The sequence below is a fragment of the Xenopus laevis genome, chromosome 1S, assembly GCF_017654675.1.
Source record: "Xenopus laevis strain J_2021 chromosome 1S, Xenopus_laevis_v10.1, whole genome shotgun sequence".
NCBI classification, from domain to species: domain Eukaryota; kingdom Metazoa; phylum Chordata; class Amphibia; order Anura; family Pipidae; genus Xenopus; species Xenopus laevis.
Genome location: NC_054372.1, coordinates 150,742,046 through 150,757,869, shown reverse-complemented (window position 1 = coordinate 150,757,869; position 15,824 = coordinate 150,742,046). Strand labels below are relative to the sequence as shown.

Genomic DNA, 15,824 nt, shown 5'->3' with positions numbered 1-15,824 from the left:
AGAATTCCAGCAAAAAACCCAAAACCTTATTTTGGCTTTGAAGACACAATACAGTTCTGTTTTTAGTGACAGCATGATACCACATACAACTAATGAGTGACACCCTCCTAAAACTTGTGGTTTTCACATACAAAATATCAGTAGAAAGTGTATAAATTGAGAGAGGCGTAACCGTAATGGTGTGCAGAATTCAAGCTCTGAAAGTTTTTTTTTGGGGGGGGGGGGGAAGTTTCAAGTGAGAAAGTGAGGATTAAAGAGGGGGGTTGTTATTTCACAACAGGAAGCACAGAAAACACGTTTTATTATAGCATTCCTTAAAAATGTAAAATCAATCATGCATTCTACTTAAAGATTATGTTTCGTCAAAAAGACCAAGGCTTAACAGTACCTGTTGTAATAAATATGAAAGAAATATAAATATAGACATATTAATGTTTTTAAGAAAGGTGGTCTGGCAGTATAACTTGTAATCGTAGACTAAAGGTGGCCATAGACGCACAGATATTATCGTAAGAAACTAAATTTCGTACGATATTCGGTGTGTGTATGGTGGGAAATGAGTCGACCGATATCGGCAGAAGACTTGGATATCGGTCGGCCAAGAAAGTTCATAATTGTTACATCTATGGCCACATTAACTCTAAAGGCTAGACAGACATTTTTCCTCACCATCTATATTCAGCACATAAACGTTATTTGAAAAATGCTTGATGGGCTCCTTATGGTTGTACTTCAAAGCCCCAATGGGAAGGTTTCAACTAGCTTATTTCTGAGCAAACCATGACTGCCAAGACTGGTCTATAGGGTTAGATGGCCAACATGGCTTACCAGCTCCCGCTCATCAGACGCTGTGTTGGCCCCTCATCAGAGTGAGCTACACCAGATAAAAACCATTATTATCAGCTTCTACGAGTTTGGCCTCCTTTTCTTTGTTGGCATAAAGGTGATTGCCCATCTAGCTTTACTGGGTCAAACAACTCTTTCCAAAGTGAATACCCTTACATTATCTGCATTATTGTGTGCAACTACTATCTGATGAGATAGATTAAATACAATCAGATCACAACGGTACTGGTCTGTAGTGTACAGTATACAACACCCTAACAAAGCCAGACATTAGGCCTTTATTAGAGGGAGGAGCTGTAACTACAGGTTTGGAATAAAAAAAAAGTGATAGCACTTACATAATAGTCTTAACAGTACATATGTCTCTATAAATATACAAAACATACTGCTGTGTTCGTGTGGTCTCTTGTTTTGTATGTAGCCCAGCAACACAACATCTTTTATACTGTAAATAGCTTGTAGATGGCAATTGTCTTTTTATATATTTTATAAAATATTTGGCTCTGCAATGCTGGAATATTCTGGTAGAGGCTAATATCATTGTTAGCTATTTGAAATACTGAGGCCCAACAGAATCATGAATCAGTACCAAATACAAAAAGGAACTGGACTCCACTTCGCAGCACCTTTTCTCAGTTTCTTTGCTACAGGTGCTGACTGGATTTAAAAAAATCAGTATTAAGCCAGACTGAAAAAAAATGCATTCTGTACAAACACTAAATGATGTAAGAACACAGGGGTGCTTTTAGCTAACTGGCTAGTCTCAGTATGACTGAATAATATATAATCTTTTACCACAAACTAGTATGTGTTACATAAATGTTTTCACATTTAGTGTTAATATTGCCTTCCTGTACTAAGATCCTGCCCTATGTAATGGCACCTAATGCCTGGGATTTGGGCAACAGCAGTGTCAGGCTGTACCCCCTAGTGCCCATTGGAGAACCACTCTCATAACAATTGGATGAAAACAGTGGCAATGCTGTATAGGTTAATGGTTGAATAAAAATGGTTGATCAACAGTCTCACCCTGTGCAACGGTCTAGTACCCATTCATACAATTTTCTCTATCAGCCTGGGCAAGAAGAAGGATTAGCTTTTTGGAAGACCTAAATAATTTATTGATATCACCACTCCACTGCAGCACAGGGAAACATTAAAGGAATGATGTCACTTACTAATAATGTATGAGTGTGTCCCATGAAGAGAACCATCCTTCTTTGAGTGGTAGATTTCTCAAAATGTGAGATTAGAGTTTAGCACAGAAAAACACATCACTCACATTTTGAGAAATCTAACTTGAATGTTGAAGTATATACGTAACTATGCTAATGAGTGCCCTATTTTTAGTAGAATAGCAATATCAAGTGGTAACAAGTACATTTCCTGAAAGAAATCAGTCCAACAAGCAGTAGAAATATACCTGGGGGATCAAACTGATTTTGGATAAACTGCACCCAAAGCCATGTGGCTTTTAGTGACTTTTTAATGCTCATTAAATTGGGAGACAACTTGTCTCTTATTCTACAGAGTATATGGCCTGCAGTTAATGAAAGTTAATACTTGTCTATTTCCAAGCTCTGCAGGCAAGGAGTAATCCAAATATAACATTACAGAAACAATTGCTTCAGTGAATAGCAAAAGGCGATTCTATTTCTTGTTGCCGTGCTGCTAATGTCCTGTGCAGGCATATTTATACTTCCCATTCTGACTTGTAAGCAAATAGCCCAGATCTAATTGCCTAAATCTTCCTCCGACGGTAAGAGCTGAAGATCCAGTATCCTATGTTCCAAGGCATTGACGTTTACTTGCGGACCAAGCCACATGGTCATTGTTTCACTCTTTCTGAATGAAGCGTAATAGGTAATTTATGAAATAAAACACAATAGATTTGTATCCAATCAGCAGGTGGCATTTATTGGCCACCTAAAAGCAAACTGGTTGCTATGGGTTACTGCATCTAGACAAAGAGGTACCTTTTAATACATATGGTGTATGAATAATATGGAACTGATACAAATTTAAACAAATATACAAAAATGAACTGGGACACACAGATCTGCTCCATTTTCTGACAGCCCATCAATAAAATCTATATTTCCCTATTATGCTATGTCAAAAAGTAAAGCCCTAACACCCTCTAACATTGTTACTACACAAAATATATTGTATAAATAGATCTATCTACTGTATGTCAATTGGCACAATTTATGACCAGATCAATTACACTCCAATTCACTGTTAGTAGCAACTTTCTTAGAAAGCAATGGTATTTCCCATGCATTTTGGGCTCCTGGTAGAATCCACCTGTCTGAGGGTCTTGCATTATGCCTATGCGCCTACAACTGGAATGCTGATAATTCTGATATTTCCTAATATATCTCTCTCTTTTTCCCTAATCTATTAGAAGCCACCTTCACTTGCTCATGTTAATGCAGCTCTAATGTGAAGCATAATAAGACAGGGATATCAGCAATGTAAAAGCCAATCTTTCAACATACCAGAACTGTCTTATAGATAATGGACTGATCATAATCTGGATCTTTCTTGCATCAAATGATGTTGTTTCCTGTAAGCACTTCATAGCCAGTAAGTAATGAGCAGCACATTGCAAATCAGATCAACCACAAATTTTTCTATAAAATGATTCATCCCCCTTTTCCTTAGTGCAGCTGTGATTGTGTTATTTGGCATTAAGACATTTGCTACAAGCCACTTAATTTGTTTTGTTTTTTTGCAACATACAAAATAAGCACCTTCTCTGGATCAGTATCGAGGAGACTCTGGAAGAGCAAGCCCATGACAAAGTTACCAGTACGTGAAACGACTCAACAATAGATTTTACTTCCAAAGGCAGGACGTTACAGTCTTCAGCGCATGCGATAACATAAGGTCTTCATTCAGAACTGATCGGTAGCAGCATGCACGGCTTACACATGGTATGTTCCCACACAGAGGTCTTTTCGAGCAGCAGGTGTTTTGTAGGGTGAACAGTGAAGCACAACACCTTTAGTGCTGCAGGACTCAAGATAAAACGTCATCTTCTTCTACTTCCTGTAAATCGCTCTCTTGCAAACTCTCCTCACTTCCTTGTTTCCTGTGGAGAGAACAAAGTGTACAACAGCTAACTCTCTATGTGACTGAGCCATTACACATTACAGTAATGTGCATGAGACTGATTTGCCAGGTTTAGCATGAATGCTTTTAACCGACCGACGACGTACACTGAAAAAAAAAAAAATTCAGTCCAAAACCCCCCACAATCCCTGTTACTGTCACTTTCTCTGTTACTGATTCCTTATTCCACCACCATCCCTTAATTTCCATTTTCTCGCCACATTTCCTAAGCAACATTTCTTTTCCTGCATTTTTGTTTTGTGCCTTCTCACTCCCAACCTAATTTCTCTTCTATCCATTTCTCATATATTTCAGTCCACAACAACCTTTATTTATTTTTCTTCTCTTGTTTGTCTTTTTGAAAGCTCCTTCCTTATAAAATGTTTCTCTTTTCATTTCCCCTTTCTTCTCTATCAGCATTTTACTTTTTTCCTATTCAGTTCTACACTCCTTTCTCAAGTCCCCATATCCCATCTACTCTTCCAATCGTGTTCTCCACTAAACCAGCAGCTGATGCCATATGAGTTCTTCTACCCCCCCCCCAACCACATCAGCACAGATTTATAATTTATAGCAAATTAATTTCATACAGGTTTATCCTGCAAGGAATTGAGATTAATATATTGCCTTAGGCAGCATAATTTTGGAGAAAATAAAGAAGCAGAGCTGACCGGCACTCAAACGGTTCCACAAGACCAGAGATATTCAGTTAAAAGATACATTTATTGGTAGAAAAATTAAAAATATAGCTTCATCTCCATCCACACTACGCGCTTCACACCCTTCAGGGTGCTTAGTCATGGGCTCCGTAATAATTTTGGACCTCTGCTCTTAAACCTAGGGCTTTAACTCTGTCTGGAGATTATTACTTAAGTGCTCAAGTCTCTAGGAGGTCAGGCTGAGATGTAAATGCACAGGTAAACCAAAATGTTTCTGATGCTCCACATTACAACTATGTAGCCTAGGTTTACTGTTATTTAGTACAATAATTGGCCATGCATAGATAACCATGATTTAGGAATCTAAAAGTCTGCATTCTGCATCCCATATATACTAGTAAAACATATTGAATACTGACAGTATTATAGTACAATTGATAAATTAGCACATTCATTCAAATCATGAAAAAATGATTGATGTGAGGCACATGATGGTTACAGGAAGCAAATAAAACATCCAGTTTTATATTTTAAACTCCATAGTTTCATTGTTTCTGCGGTTTAAAGCCTGTGCTAGCTAAAGACTGTCACATTAGGAGAATCAAATAGCTTTCCAGTATATTATTGAGCAGTGCTACGCAACACCGCCCTTATGAACAACCATGTTTTACTTGCTGACTACAGAAACGTAGCAGTGCCTCTCTCAGCAGTTTATAACCCTAACAGCAGCTGAGATATAAGTAAATCCAAGCAAATGTTGCCACCACTCCCATACAGTAATTAAAATGACATTGAAAAACAGCACGCAGGGCAGTGATAGACTAAAGGGCAGAGAATAGAGCAAAGGCAGTGGCAGCATTCTCAAGCTTGGCCTGTGTTATCTTTTGCTGCTGAGAATGCAGCTACAGTTCACTTCTCCTGATCAGTCTTTTTCTATAAATAAGAGGAAATGAGATGAGAGAACAGACAAACAATAAGGTACTGACAGATGTTATGCCTCAAACAACAGTGTCTAATGATTCATTAATATGAACATGCTGGAAAAAATGGAGTATTTATCAGAACATTTAAAAAAATCCTTTACTGAAAACTTTTAACAAATTATGACATAGTACAGGTGTTAGTGCAAAGGGCAGCTCAGAAGCACACTTTTCATTAACAAAGCACATATGTGCCCAGCTGTACCTTAAAATGTATTTTTCTTGGTTATTATCCACTTTAAAGGGATACTGTCATGGGAAAAAAATTTTTTTTCACAATGAATCAGTTAATAGTGCTGCTCCAGCAGAATTTTGCACTGAAATCCATTTCTCAAAAGAGCAAACAGATTTTTTTATATTCAATTTTGAAATCTGACATGGGGCTAGACATATTGTAAATTTCCCAGCTGCCCCAAGTCATGTGACTTGTGCTCTGATAAACTTCAATCACTCTTTACTGCTGTACTGCAAGTTGGAGTGATATATCCCCCCCCTTCCCCCCCCCAGCAGCCAAACAAAAGAACAATGGGAAGGTAACCAGATAGCAGCTCCCTAACACAAGATAACAGCTGCCTGGTAGATCTAAGAACAACACTCAATAGTAAAAACCCATGTCTCACTGAGTTGGATCCTGATGGATCCCTGATGGATCCCTTTAATCACAACAGTATAAACAGTGTTACAACTTTCAAAGCCAAGACTTATCTTAAAGGGCACCTATCACAGTCAAAATCAAACACATATTAACAATCTGACCAGCACAACCTAAACACGTTTAATCAAACTACATATATAGTTTTTTGAAAAAAACTGCAGGTTTTAAAAAATCCCTTACATTTGTCAAATGGGTTCTTTCACTGAGGGAGTCCATATTGTGACTATAACAGTGACTATAACATGCAGATTTCAGGAGCATGCTCAGATGGTTGCACTGCCTTGAGTATTCTACCCAGAATGCCTTGTTATAGTAAACTCCTCCACTAGAAGTATCACAAGATTTCCCTATCTTGTCCCCTGATGGTGATGTTATTATGCAAATGAAGGGCACACACCAACTTCCAGAAGGTGGCAGCACTACTGAACAGCAGCTAACACAGAGGTTTGGCTGATTTGAAAATAGCTTAGAAGGGTTACTAAGCAACCAATGAATTTCAACTGAGCATGTGCGAGATTTCAGAGCTGCAGTTGGCTGTGAAGATATAGGTAGGAGGAGCCAGTGAAATCCAAGATGCCTGCCTCAGCTAGAACTGCAGTGGAGATAGGGGAGATCTTGCAGAAGGTATAGTGAGCTGATGATATACATTATACAAACAATTTTGTTTTAAAAATCTGATTTCTTGAACTTTCACATAGTGTCTTCACTTAGTAAATGATTTTAGTTATGATTGGTTCCCTTTAAATGCCAAGGGTAAATTATAGAATAAGACACACTGAATAGAAAAGGTCAGAGGTAAATGATGGGGCAAGTCCACATGAAGCATATGGAATGCTTATCTCTGTCTCAGTGGCGGAACTACCGTGGAGCAGGGGGTGCGATTGGGCCAGGGCTGCACCCCCTCAGAGCACCTAGGCAGCTTGCGCACCGCTGATTCCTATAGAAAAATCACATACGGAGGGGCCCGGCTGCATGTCCCGCACCAGGACCTGCCCTCTCTAGTTACATTACTGCTCTGTCTGTGGATTTTAAAGGGGTTGTTCACCTTCAAATACTTTATCAGTTCAGTTGGTTTCAGATAGATCACCTGAAATACAGACTTTTTCCAATTTCTTTTTACTCTATTTTCTATTTGTGACCGTTTTTCTAATACTGAAGTGTAAAGTTTAATTTTTCACCTTCTAAAGCAGCTCGGGGGGGGGGTCGCTGACTCTTTAACTGTTCTAAATTGATACATTTAGTTGATACATTTGTCATCTTTGTCCCTGCTGAGCAGAATCCCTGGGTTTCATTAAAGGCAGCTGTTAGAATTGATACAAGAGTTGCTAATATTCCACAGATGCTGCTGAGAAATGTATCAACAAAATTTAGCAAATTGTAACAGTTCAGAATCTGCTCCTGAATCACTGAGCTGCCAGATTGAAACCCCAGAGACAGGAACATTAAACTTTAAACTTAAATTTTGGAAAAAATGGTAAAAAATAAAAGATGAAATGCAATTGGAAAAAAACTATTTGTTTATGGTGACCAATCTGAAAACAACTCAACTGAGTTGGAGGAGAGAAGAGGATTAGCTCAAATCAGTGGCTTCCTCTATCTGCACTAAAAAGTACAGCTTCCACCTGCAGGAGCAAGGATTGGCCTGATAATGCCTGATTTCAAACTTTCTGTGCCCTTGCCCTAAAAGTAGTACATAAAAATACAAACAATGGGGTATGAATCGAAAAGCAGTAGGGGAAAGGATAGCATGTGAAAGCAAAAGAGAAATAAGATAAAAAGGTGAAATAGGAAGGTGATGGGAAGACAATAAAATAAGAGAATGTTGGGAACAGAAGAGAAAATGGAAAGATGAAAGAAGTGAAGGCAGCAAAATGGAGCTGTGAAAGTTAAAGGAAAAGTAGAAGAAAAGATATGAGAAGGAGAGGATGGAAAGAATAGGGGATGAATGAAGGGGTAGGGGAAAAGATGAGAAAATGAGAGCAGGAGAAAAAAGCAAATAAAGGAGAAAGCAGCAGAGCTAGTGAATCAAAGTGAATTTTGAAGTGAATATGGAATTACAGATAAAAAAGGAAGTACAAGGGGTAAAGGAGCATAAAGCAACAAAGTGGGGATGGAATAAAGAGGTGTGGGTAAAAATGGATGAGGGGGGTAGGATAAAACATAATAGTGAGATGAGTAGAGCTGAAGAAAAACAATGCAGTAGAAGGAAGAAGAGCATAAGGCACACAAGGAGATGCACCAAGTTTTACATTATCCTATATAATAAAGTTGAAGTGTCTCTGCGTCCAGTCCCTGTGTCCGTGGGATTGCGCTACTGCGCATGTGCCCCACGGACCGTCTCTGGCGAATTTTTTTTAGACTAGAACAATTCTGTTTTTATAAATGTTTGACTACATATGTTCTAGCGCCCGTTAATTTAACGGGCTTAATGTCTAGTTTATTATAATTTTTAATAAGATTATTAAGCTTTAGATGTTTGTGAACACCACGAGCAGAAGGCAGCCATTGGTACATGACCTCTCAGTGTAACCTAAGTGGGCTGGGGGACAGGACTTGACTTACATTAGCAGATTTCCTGGAGAGGACATGGATCTTTCTTCTTTCCTGCTCCCCTCAAATGGATTCCCAAAAGAGCGATTCCGAAGCATTGATTTTACCAAGATCTAGAAAAGACATGATGATTAAATGTAATGCCCCTTGAGAGCCCCTGGTCAGTTGTGACAAAAAAATACAAATCAGACCTGCCAGGAATGTCTCACATACATAAATATATACCTACACATATATATGGTTTCTACTATAAGTAAATATTGGGGTTTGATCAGTTACTAGTAGCGAATGATAACCATTGGGCATTAGCCAGTGGTGCAGTGCTTTTGAAAAGTTAGATAAAATGTGGTTAGATACAGTAAAAATAGTCAAATGAAAGAGTTGCTTATTTAGAGCTCACCACGGTGGCCAAGCTTGGGATGTGCTTGACTGAATTCTCCACCTCTTCCTCTGTCACTTCCACCAGTGTGCAGTTCTCATCCTCTGTTGGCAGTGGCTCCAGTCCATGCTTGGTAACCCATGGGTGAAGCTTAAAAAAAAGAATACACTTCACCACTGGCAAACAGTGTTGGACTGGGACACCAGGGGCCCACCCAAAAATCTTAGACCAGGGGCCCACCAAAAGACCTTAGACCAGGGGCCCACTCTCAGTACTATTATAATTCCTCTTCTCACTCAACCTCTATTCTGCTAGTCTCTTTTCTTTACACACTATAATCTATTATTCAATCTATTTCGTCTCTTTGTTCTCATAGAAATAGGTAATGGCCACAAAATATGCCAAATGTTTTGAAGCAGGAGGGCCCACTGACACCTGGGCCCACCGGGAGTTTTTCTGGTATCCCTGTGGGCCAGTCCGATACTGCTGGCAAAGTTAGCAGCCATAACAAGCCAAACAACCAGTTGTGTAAAGAGAAATTATTTTTCAGGCCCCCAAAATATCTAGAGATTGACCTGTTTTACCAATATTTATTGAAATTGTATATGAATAATGGCCTCATGGGCCCCTATACATCCTGGGACCCCCTGCAGCCGCAGGATCTGCTTCCTCTGTAGTTACAGTGTAGAAAAACCTCACGGCACTCAGGTCTGCGTGAAAATTTCAATGATTTATTGAAGCGGAGTGCAATGCAACGTTTCGGGGTAACCCCCTTTGTCAAGCACAAAGGGGGTTACCCCAAAACGTTGCATTGCACTCTGCTTCAATAAATCATTGAAATTTCACGCAGACCTGAGTGCCGTGAGGTTTTTCTACACTGTTGCATTGGGAGGTTGCCGAGCCTCCACCCATATGCACCAGGCAAATCTTTATCTATCGTAAAGGAGGGTGTACGAATCCACACTACATTGGTTGTCCTCTGTAGCTACACAAATGATTTCCTTTTCCTCTGTAATAATAAAACAGTAGCTTGTACTTTATCCCAACTAAGATATAATTAATCCTTATTGGAAGCAAAACCAGCCTATTGGGTTTATTTAATGTTTAAATGAATTTCTAATAGACTTAAGGCATGAAGACCCAAATTATAAATTATTTTTACTAAATATAAGCCTTGGGACATATATCTTTTGATAGAAAATTTTTTCTTGTTGGCTGCCTTTGGAATCAGGGCATGTCCCTCTGGCTGTGGTGAAAGATATACGGAAATCAGATGCATGGACTCCCAACTATATAATGATTTATGTACTATAACAAGTGCCACTTCTTATATTATTATATGTGATATGTCTGTATTATGTAATATACCTTTCAGATTCGCTATCACCAGTCTTGGGTTTTCTGTAGAGGGGCACTCAATTTTGGAGATTTATGGATTCTGGCAAATGCCAATAGGGCTACTGTAAGATGTCATAGGCTGACAACATTCTTTGGGATAATGACAACTGTTTAAACCTTTGTGTATTTCAAATGCAAGGCCCTATTTTTAAATCCCAGTCTAAACCTGAATGTTAGTGTCCACATAGAACTTTACATTATCAGTGAGTGTCTCCATCAATTCTTTGCAACTTTCAACTAATCTAATTTTTATATTACTGCCTTCCAATTCTGCTTCTTTTCAGTATGCAAGACTACACTATACTTTATTATTTGCTTATCTTTTTATTTTCGATTGTGATTTACAAACTTGTGCCTCATTCTTATTGTAAACAAGTCACACGGGCAACAATATAGCCATAGAAATTTCACACTGGAGAGCTGTAGAACAAAAAGTAAAATAATTGAGACCCGCTAGAGCAAATGCAACACACTAACATGGCTCAAAATTGAGTATGCATTGACACAATTCAGACTTACATACACACATGCTTTGCAACTGTGTGTACCATTGTGTTCCTTCAGTCTGCTCTAATGAATTACATGCAAGTGAAACTGCTTCTGTCTAGCCTTGTTTTCTCTGCTTTCTCTATGCATAAGCGCAGTGAAGGTGTAAAGCAAATATAATTGCAAATCACTAAAGTTTTGTACCTTTTTTTTAATAATCTGGATGGAAATGAGGATAGAAAGTTAGAATAAAATGTTGAAACCTCCCTTGTCTGCAGATTACCTTCTTCAGATGAAGGCCCTTCAGCCTGTGTGCCTACAGGTTTATCAAGTGAAAAGTCATGGATGAGATTCAATTTGAGGTGCAATTCAATTCAGAAAAAAACTTCTTCTCACTGAATTGAATCTGGCCAAATGTTTCTGAGCTTAATTCAGTCCTTGGTCTCATTGACCTGCCTCATCTAAATTAATGATCTTTATCATTCTTTCAAACAATGGATTCATAAATGATGAATCCTTGAAAGTTGTACTGTTTGGAATACATCCCTGCAATACTTTTTTTGTGCCTCCTGTTAAAAAAATTATTTGGGACAATAAAACAAGAGAAATATGCATTGGGCTCTTCTTTTTTATTGCTCTTCCACTGTTGCTTTACTGAAGTTGCATGCAGTCTGGATCTGTAAATAACCTTTCACATATTTTAATATAAAGAAAATCAAACAAAGGCAGTTCAGACCTGTGTAACCCTTAAGTCAGAAGGACAATGTTTTTGTCGATGCCCTTTAATACACAGCTACATACATTTATAAAACTGATAAACTGGTTTTTACCTTTAATTCGGGGACAGAAATCCTAGATTCTGTATTCTTATCAAGCATGTGTAACATAAGGTCTTTTAGATCTTCTGAGATGTCATGCCTGTCAATAAAACAGACAAAATGGGAAGATTAATATGGAAACAAACAACAAATCTCTGCTTTACACAAAAGTAGGATTTAACTCAAAATCGCAGTCAACAAAAAGAGCAAAACAGGCTTACTGGTCAGGAAACTCCAGCGGCTGATTCTTTATTTTGCTGTGTAGGGTTAGAATCGTTTCATCCATAAATGGGCACTAAAGAAAAATATATAAATGGAGCAACAAGGAAGTAGAGTTACTCAGAAATATGTATTTATACAAACAATAACCTCCTCTTTGTATAATAGAGAGATGAGGGTTGAAGTGATGGTATCAGAGTGGAGTAAGGGCATGTTGGGATTAGCCAGTCACTATACTAAAAACAATTGGCAGTGTGGCAACCCGTTAACTCCAAGAACAAGATTACACCTTTGTTATGCCTTGCACTAGCCACCCACTAATTTTAGTCTAAGGGCCTTATTTATCTGACTATTTTGATGAAAAAAGTCAGAATTTATCTGACTATTTTGATGAAAAAAGTCAGACCAAAGTAGAATCCACGATTGGACCTTATTTATTACTAAAATATCACTATTTTATTACATCGGGGACAAACACGAAAAGATTTTGCGAAAATCCGAATCGTACAATTTTTTGGATTTTTTTCCCTCAAATCGCTGAATTTTTTTCAGACTTTTTCTCAAAAGGTCTACATTTTTCAGATTTCTGTCTGAAAAGCCTGATATAGTTGGATTTTCTGGCTAATTCCAGTGCAGACCACACAAACTTCCAAGTAGGATAGGGACCTCTCCCATTGACTTATATACAACCTCGCCAGGTCTGAGGTGCTGTGTTCTCGGATTCAGACTTTTTCAATTCTCGGGGTTTAATAAATCTCAAAAAGAAAACGTTTTTTCCCCACTAAAAATTCATATGTTATAGTTATAAAAACTAAAATTTTATACGTTTTTGGGATTTGGACTTTAATAAATAATCCCCTAAGTGACTGGAACACATGGCATAATTAATAGTGAGGAGCGAACCTGCCGTTTTGCTTCACTGAAAAATTCACAAAATTCATGAAATGCATTGAAGTCAACGGGTGCCAATTTTTTTTTACGCAAGACACATTTTTCTCACTCCGAATGCCTTAAGGTCAGTGGTCATTTTTCTTGTGGTGACTTTTTTGCCTCTGCGTTTTTTTGTGTCTTGGTGACTTTTTTGTCCAAATGCATTAAAGTCAATTGGCGTTTTTTCTAACTTTTTTGTCTCAGTGACAATTTTTTCTTGGTTACTTTGCGAATGCATGCCTGGCGAAAATAATATGCTCATCATTAATAATTAACACTGGTTATCATGGCTGAAATTCTTGAGCAGTGTATGAATATGGGACCTGTACCAGCCAAATGGTGCATGTAGTGTAAAGCTTGGCACAGGACTTTAATTCGTCCTAGATATTAAAATGTTCTGTGCACTCTTCATACATATGTTTAGAGGGGCATCATGATATTTAGGAGATATCCCTTACATAACAGTTTTAATTTGCATTCATGCAAGTTATATGTATGGATTTGACACAGCTAAGTGTAAATTACCTGACCAAACACAAAACAGTGCAGAGTCACACCCATTGCCCAAACATCCAGTGCCTAAAAAGGAGAAAAAAAAACAGTATTAATGAGTCTGCATTGTGGAACTGTACATCCGTCACACACAGAGCAGATATCAGAGAATCCGGTATCCATGGTAACGTCCCTACTTGCTGCCTCCAATGTTAACTCTCTGCGCATATTTAACACTTAGGTAGCATTTGGCTGATCTGATGGTACATAACACATACAGGGAAAGTGAATTTGTTTTTAAAGACGAATGCCTTCTAAATAGAAATCACCATAAACAGAGCAATGACTGAAAGCTATGGTAGCCATGTTTCTATGGGATCAGTTGAAATAATGTATATGAGGCAGGGTCAACTGGCACATAGGGCATTGGGGAAACAACTTGTGAGCACAGTCCAGGGGCATACCATTCCTCTATAAAGAAAGAGAAAAAGAGAAACAAGCTGTGTAATGCACAGAGAACAGGGTAATGAAATAACTGATTGGAGGGTAATAGAATATATTAGAAACTAGGTCATTGAAACTATAGTCTGACCCTGACTCAACATTTGTTCCAGAAGTATAATATAATGTTGCCCTGCACTGCTAATTTGAGAGGCTTCAAATGTTTTTTTGACTTCCTCTGGATCAACTAGCAGTTAGGCAGATTATAAATAGCCTTAAAAGGTTGAACTTGATGGACATGTGTCTTTTTTCAACTGTTGTTACTATGTAGATTAGTATACATATTTCATGGATTCACTGCAGAAAGAGGGCAGAGTATGAACATCATTTGTTATACCATAGTGCCTTTTTTTGGAAAGTTGTGTTAACAGTAAGCAGTATCTTAGCAATTAAGCTTCACCTTATCTGTACCATAGATCAGTGATCCCCAACCAGTAGCTCGCAAGCAACATGTTGCTCACCAACCCCTTGGATGTTGCTCCCAGTGGCCTCAAAGCAGGGGCTTATTTTTGAATTCCAGGCTTGGCGGCAAGTTTTGGTTGCATAAAAAACTGGTGTACTACCAAACAGAATCTCCTGTAGGCTGTCAGTCCACATAGGGGCCACCAAATAGCCAATTACAGTCCTTATTTGGCACCCCAGGAAGTTTCTGCATGCCTGTGTTGCTCCCCAACTCTTTTTATTTTTGAATGTGGCTCACGGGTTAAAAAGGTTGGGGACCCCTGCCATAGATTATGAAAAACAGCAAGCAAACAACCCAGTAAGTTCTAATTTTAAAAAAGCTTGCTTAGTGATCTAATATAATGGATTGACAATAGATTGTTATCTCTTATTAGGGAAAAAGCAAGCAGGGCTCATTACCTTTCCTGAGAATATTTTCCAGGTCTCAGACAGGGTTTCGGGAGCCATGAATGCAGGAGTTCCCACTGTGTTGGACAGAAAGGCATCGCTCCCTTCAAATGTATTACTGACACCAAAGTCAGCGATCTTAATGTGCCCATCATCTCCCAGCAAGAGGTTAGACGGCTTGATGTCACGGTGTATAATCTTCTGATAATGCACTGTGGAGTTAACACATATTTCAATTAAATGCTGAGAAATAGTCAACAGTTGTGATTATCTTCTTTTAATACCATTTCAAAGACATTATTTACGGAATGGAATGCTTGTTGGAATGTTGTTACTCAAAAGTCAGCTGAAAGCTGGGTATTGTAGTTTACCAGCATCTGAAGAGCCATTAATAGCTTGTGCCTGCTATGTACGTTTGTATTTGATACACTATAGGGCTCATTTATGGAGTGCAAAATTGCACAAACCACGACAATGCAGTGATATTTTTCAGAATTTCAAAATAATCGAGTGTGTATGTAAAGTAGCATGCAATTATTATGCTTTAAAAGTGTTCACATCTGGATGGTGCTCTTATTCGCTAGCGTTTGGCATTTTCGTTACTGCGCAAATTCACTAACGAACGCTGGCGTAGTTTCGCTAGTGTTACTTCGCACCCTTACGCCAGGCGAATTTTCGCTAGTGACGTAACTACGCAAATTCACCAACTTGCGCAGTGTACTGAACGCTACCTTTTACGCTACACTTCCTTCGCAACCTCAGACCTGGCGAAGCGCAATAGAGTAGATAGGGATTGTTTCAAAAAAAGTCAAAATTTTTTCTAAGTCCCAAAAAACGCTGGCGTGTTTTCTACATTATGGGTGATAGGCTGAAAAAGATCGAAATTTTTTTGGGGCTCCTCTCCTTCCCCCCTACATTTCCTGACTCATGGCAACTTACCTAGAC

General features: G+C 38.5%; 1 protein-coding gene across 2 annotated transcripts in view; it reads right to left on the bottom strand.

The window, feature by feature from the left end:
* Positions 1–216: 216 nt before the first annotated feature.
* The window catches only part of camkk2.S (calcium/calmodulin-dependent protein kinase kinase 2, beta S homeolog), a 46,672-nt gene continuing 31,064 nt past the window's right edge, over positions 217–15,824 (bottom strand). For both annotated transcript variants that reach the window (XM_018244199.2, XM_018244200.2), the window contains 7 exons: positions 14,892–15,091; positions 13,563–13,616; positions 12,110–12,183; positions 11,901–11,988; positions 9,208–9,336; positions 8,820–8,920; positions 217–3,943 (listed from right to left, as the gene is read on the bottom strand). In XM_018244199.2, coding sequence (XP_018099688.1) covers positions 3,871–3,943; positions 8,820–8,920; positions 9,208–9,336; positions 11,901–11,988; positions 12,110–12,183; positions 13,563–13,616; positions 14,892–15,091 — 719 coding nt within the window. In that variant the 3' untranslated portion in view covers positions 217–3,870. The remainder of the gene's footprint in view (positions 3,944–8,819; positions 8,921–9,207; positions 9,337–11,900; positions 11,989–12,109; positions 12,184–13,562; positions 13,617–14,891; positions 15,092–15,824) is intronic.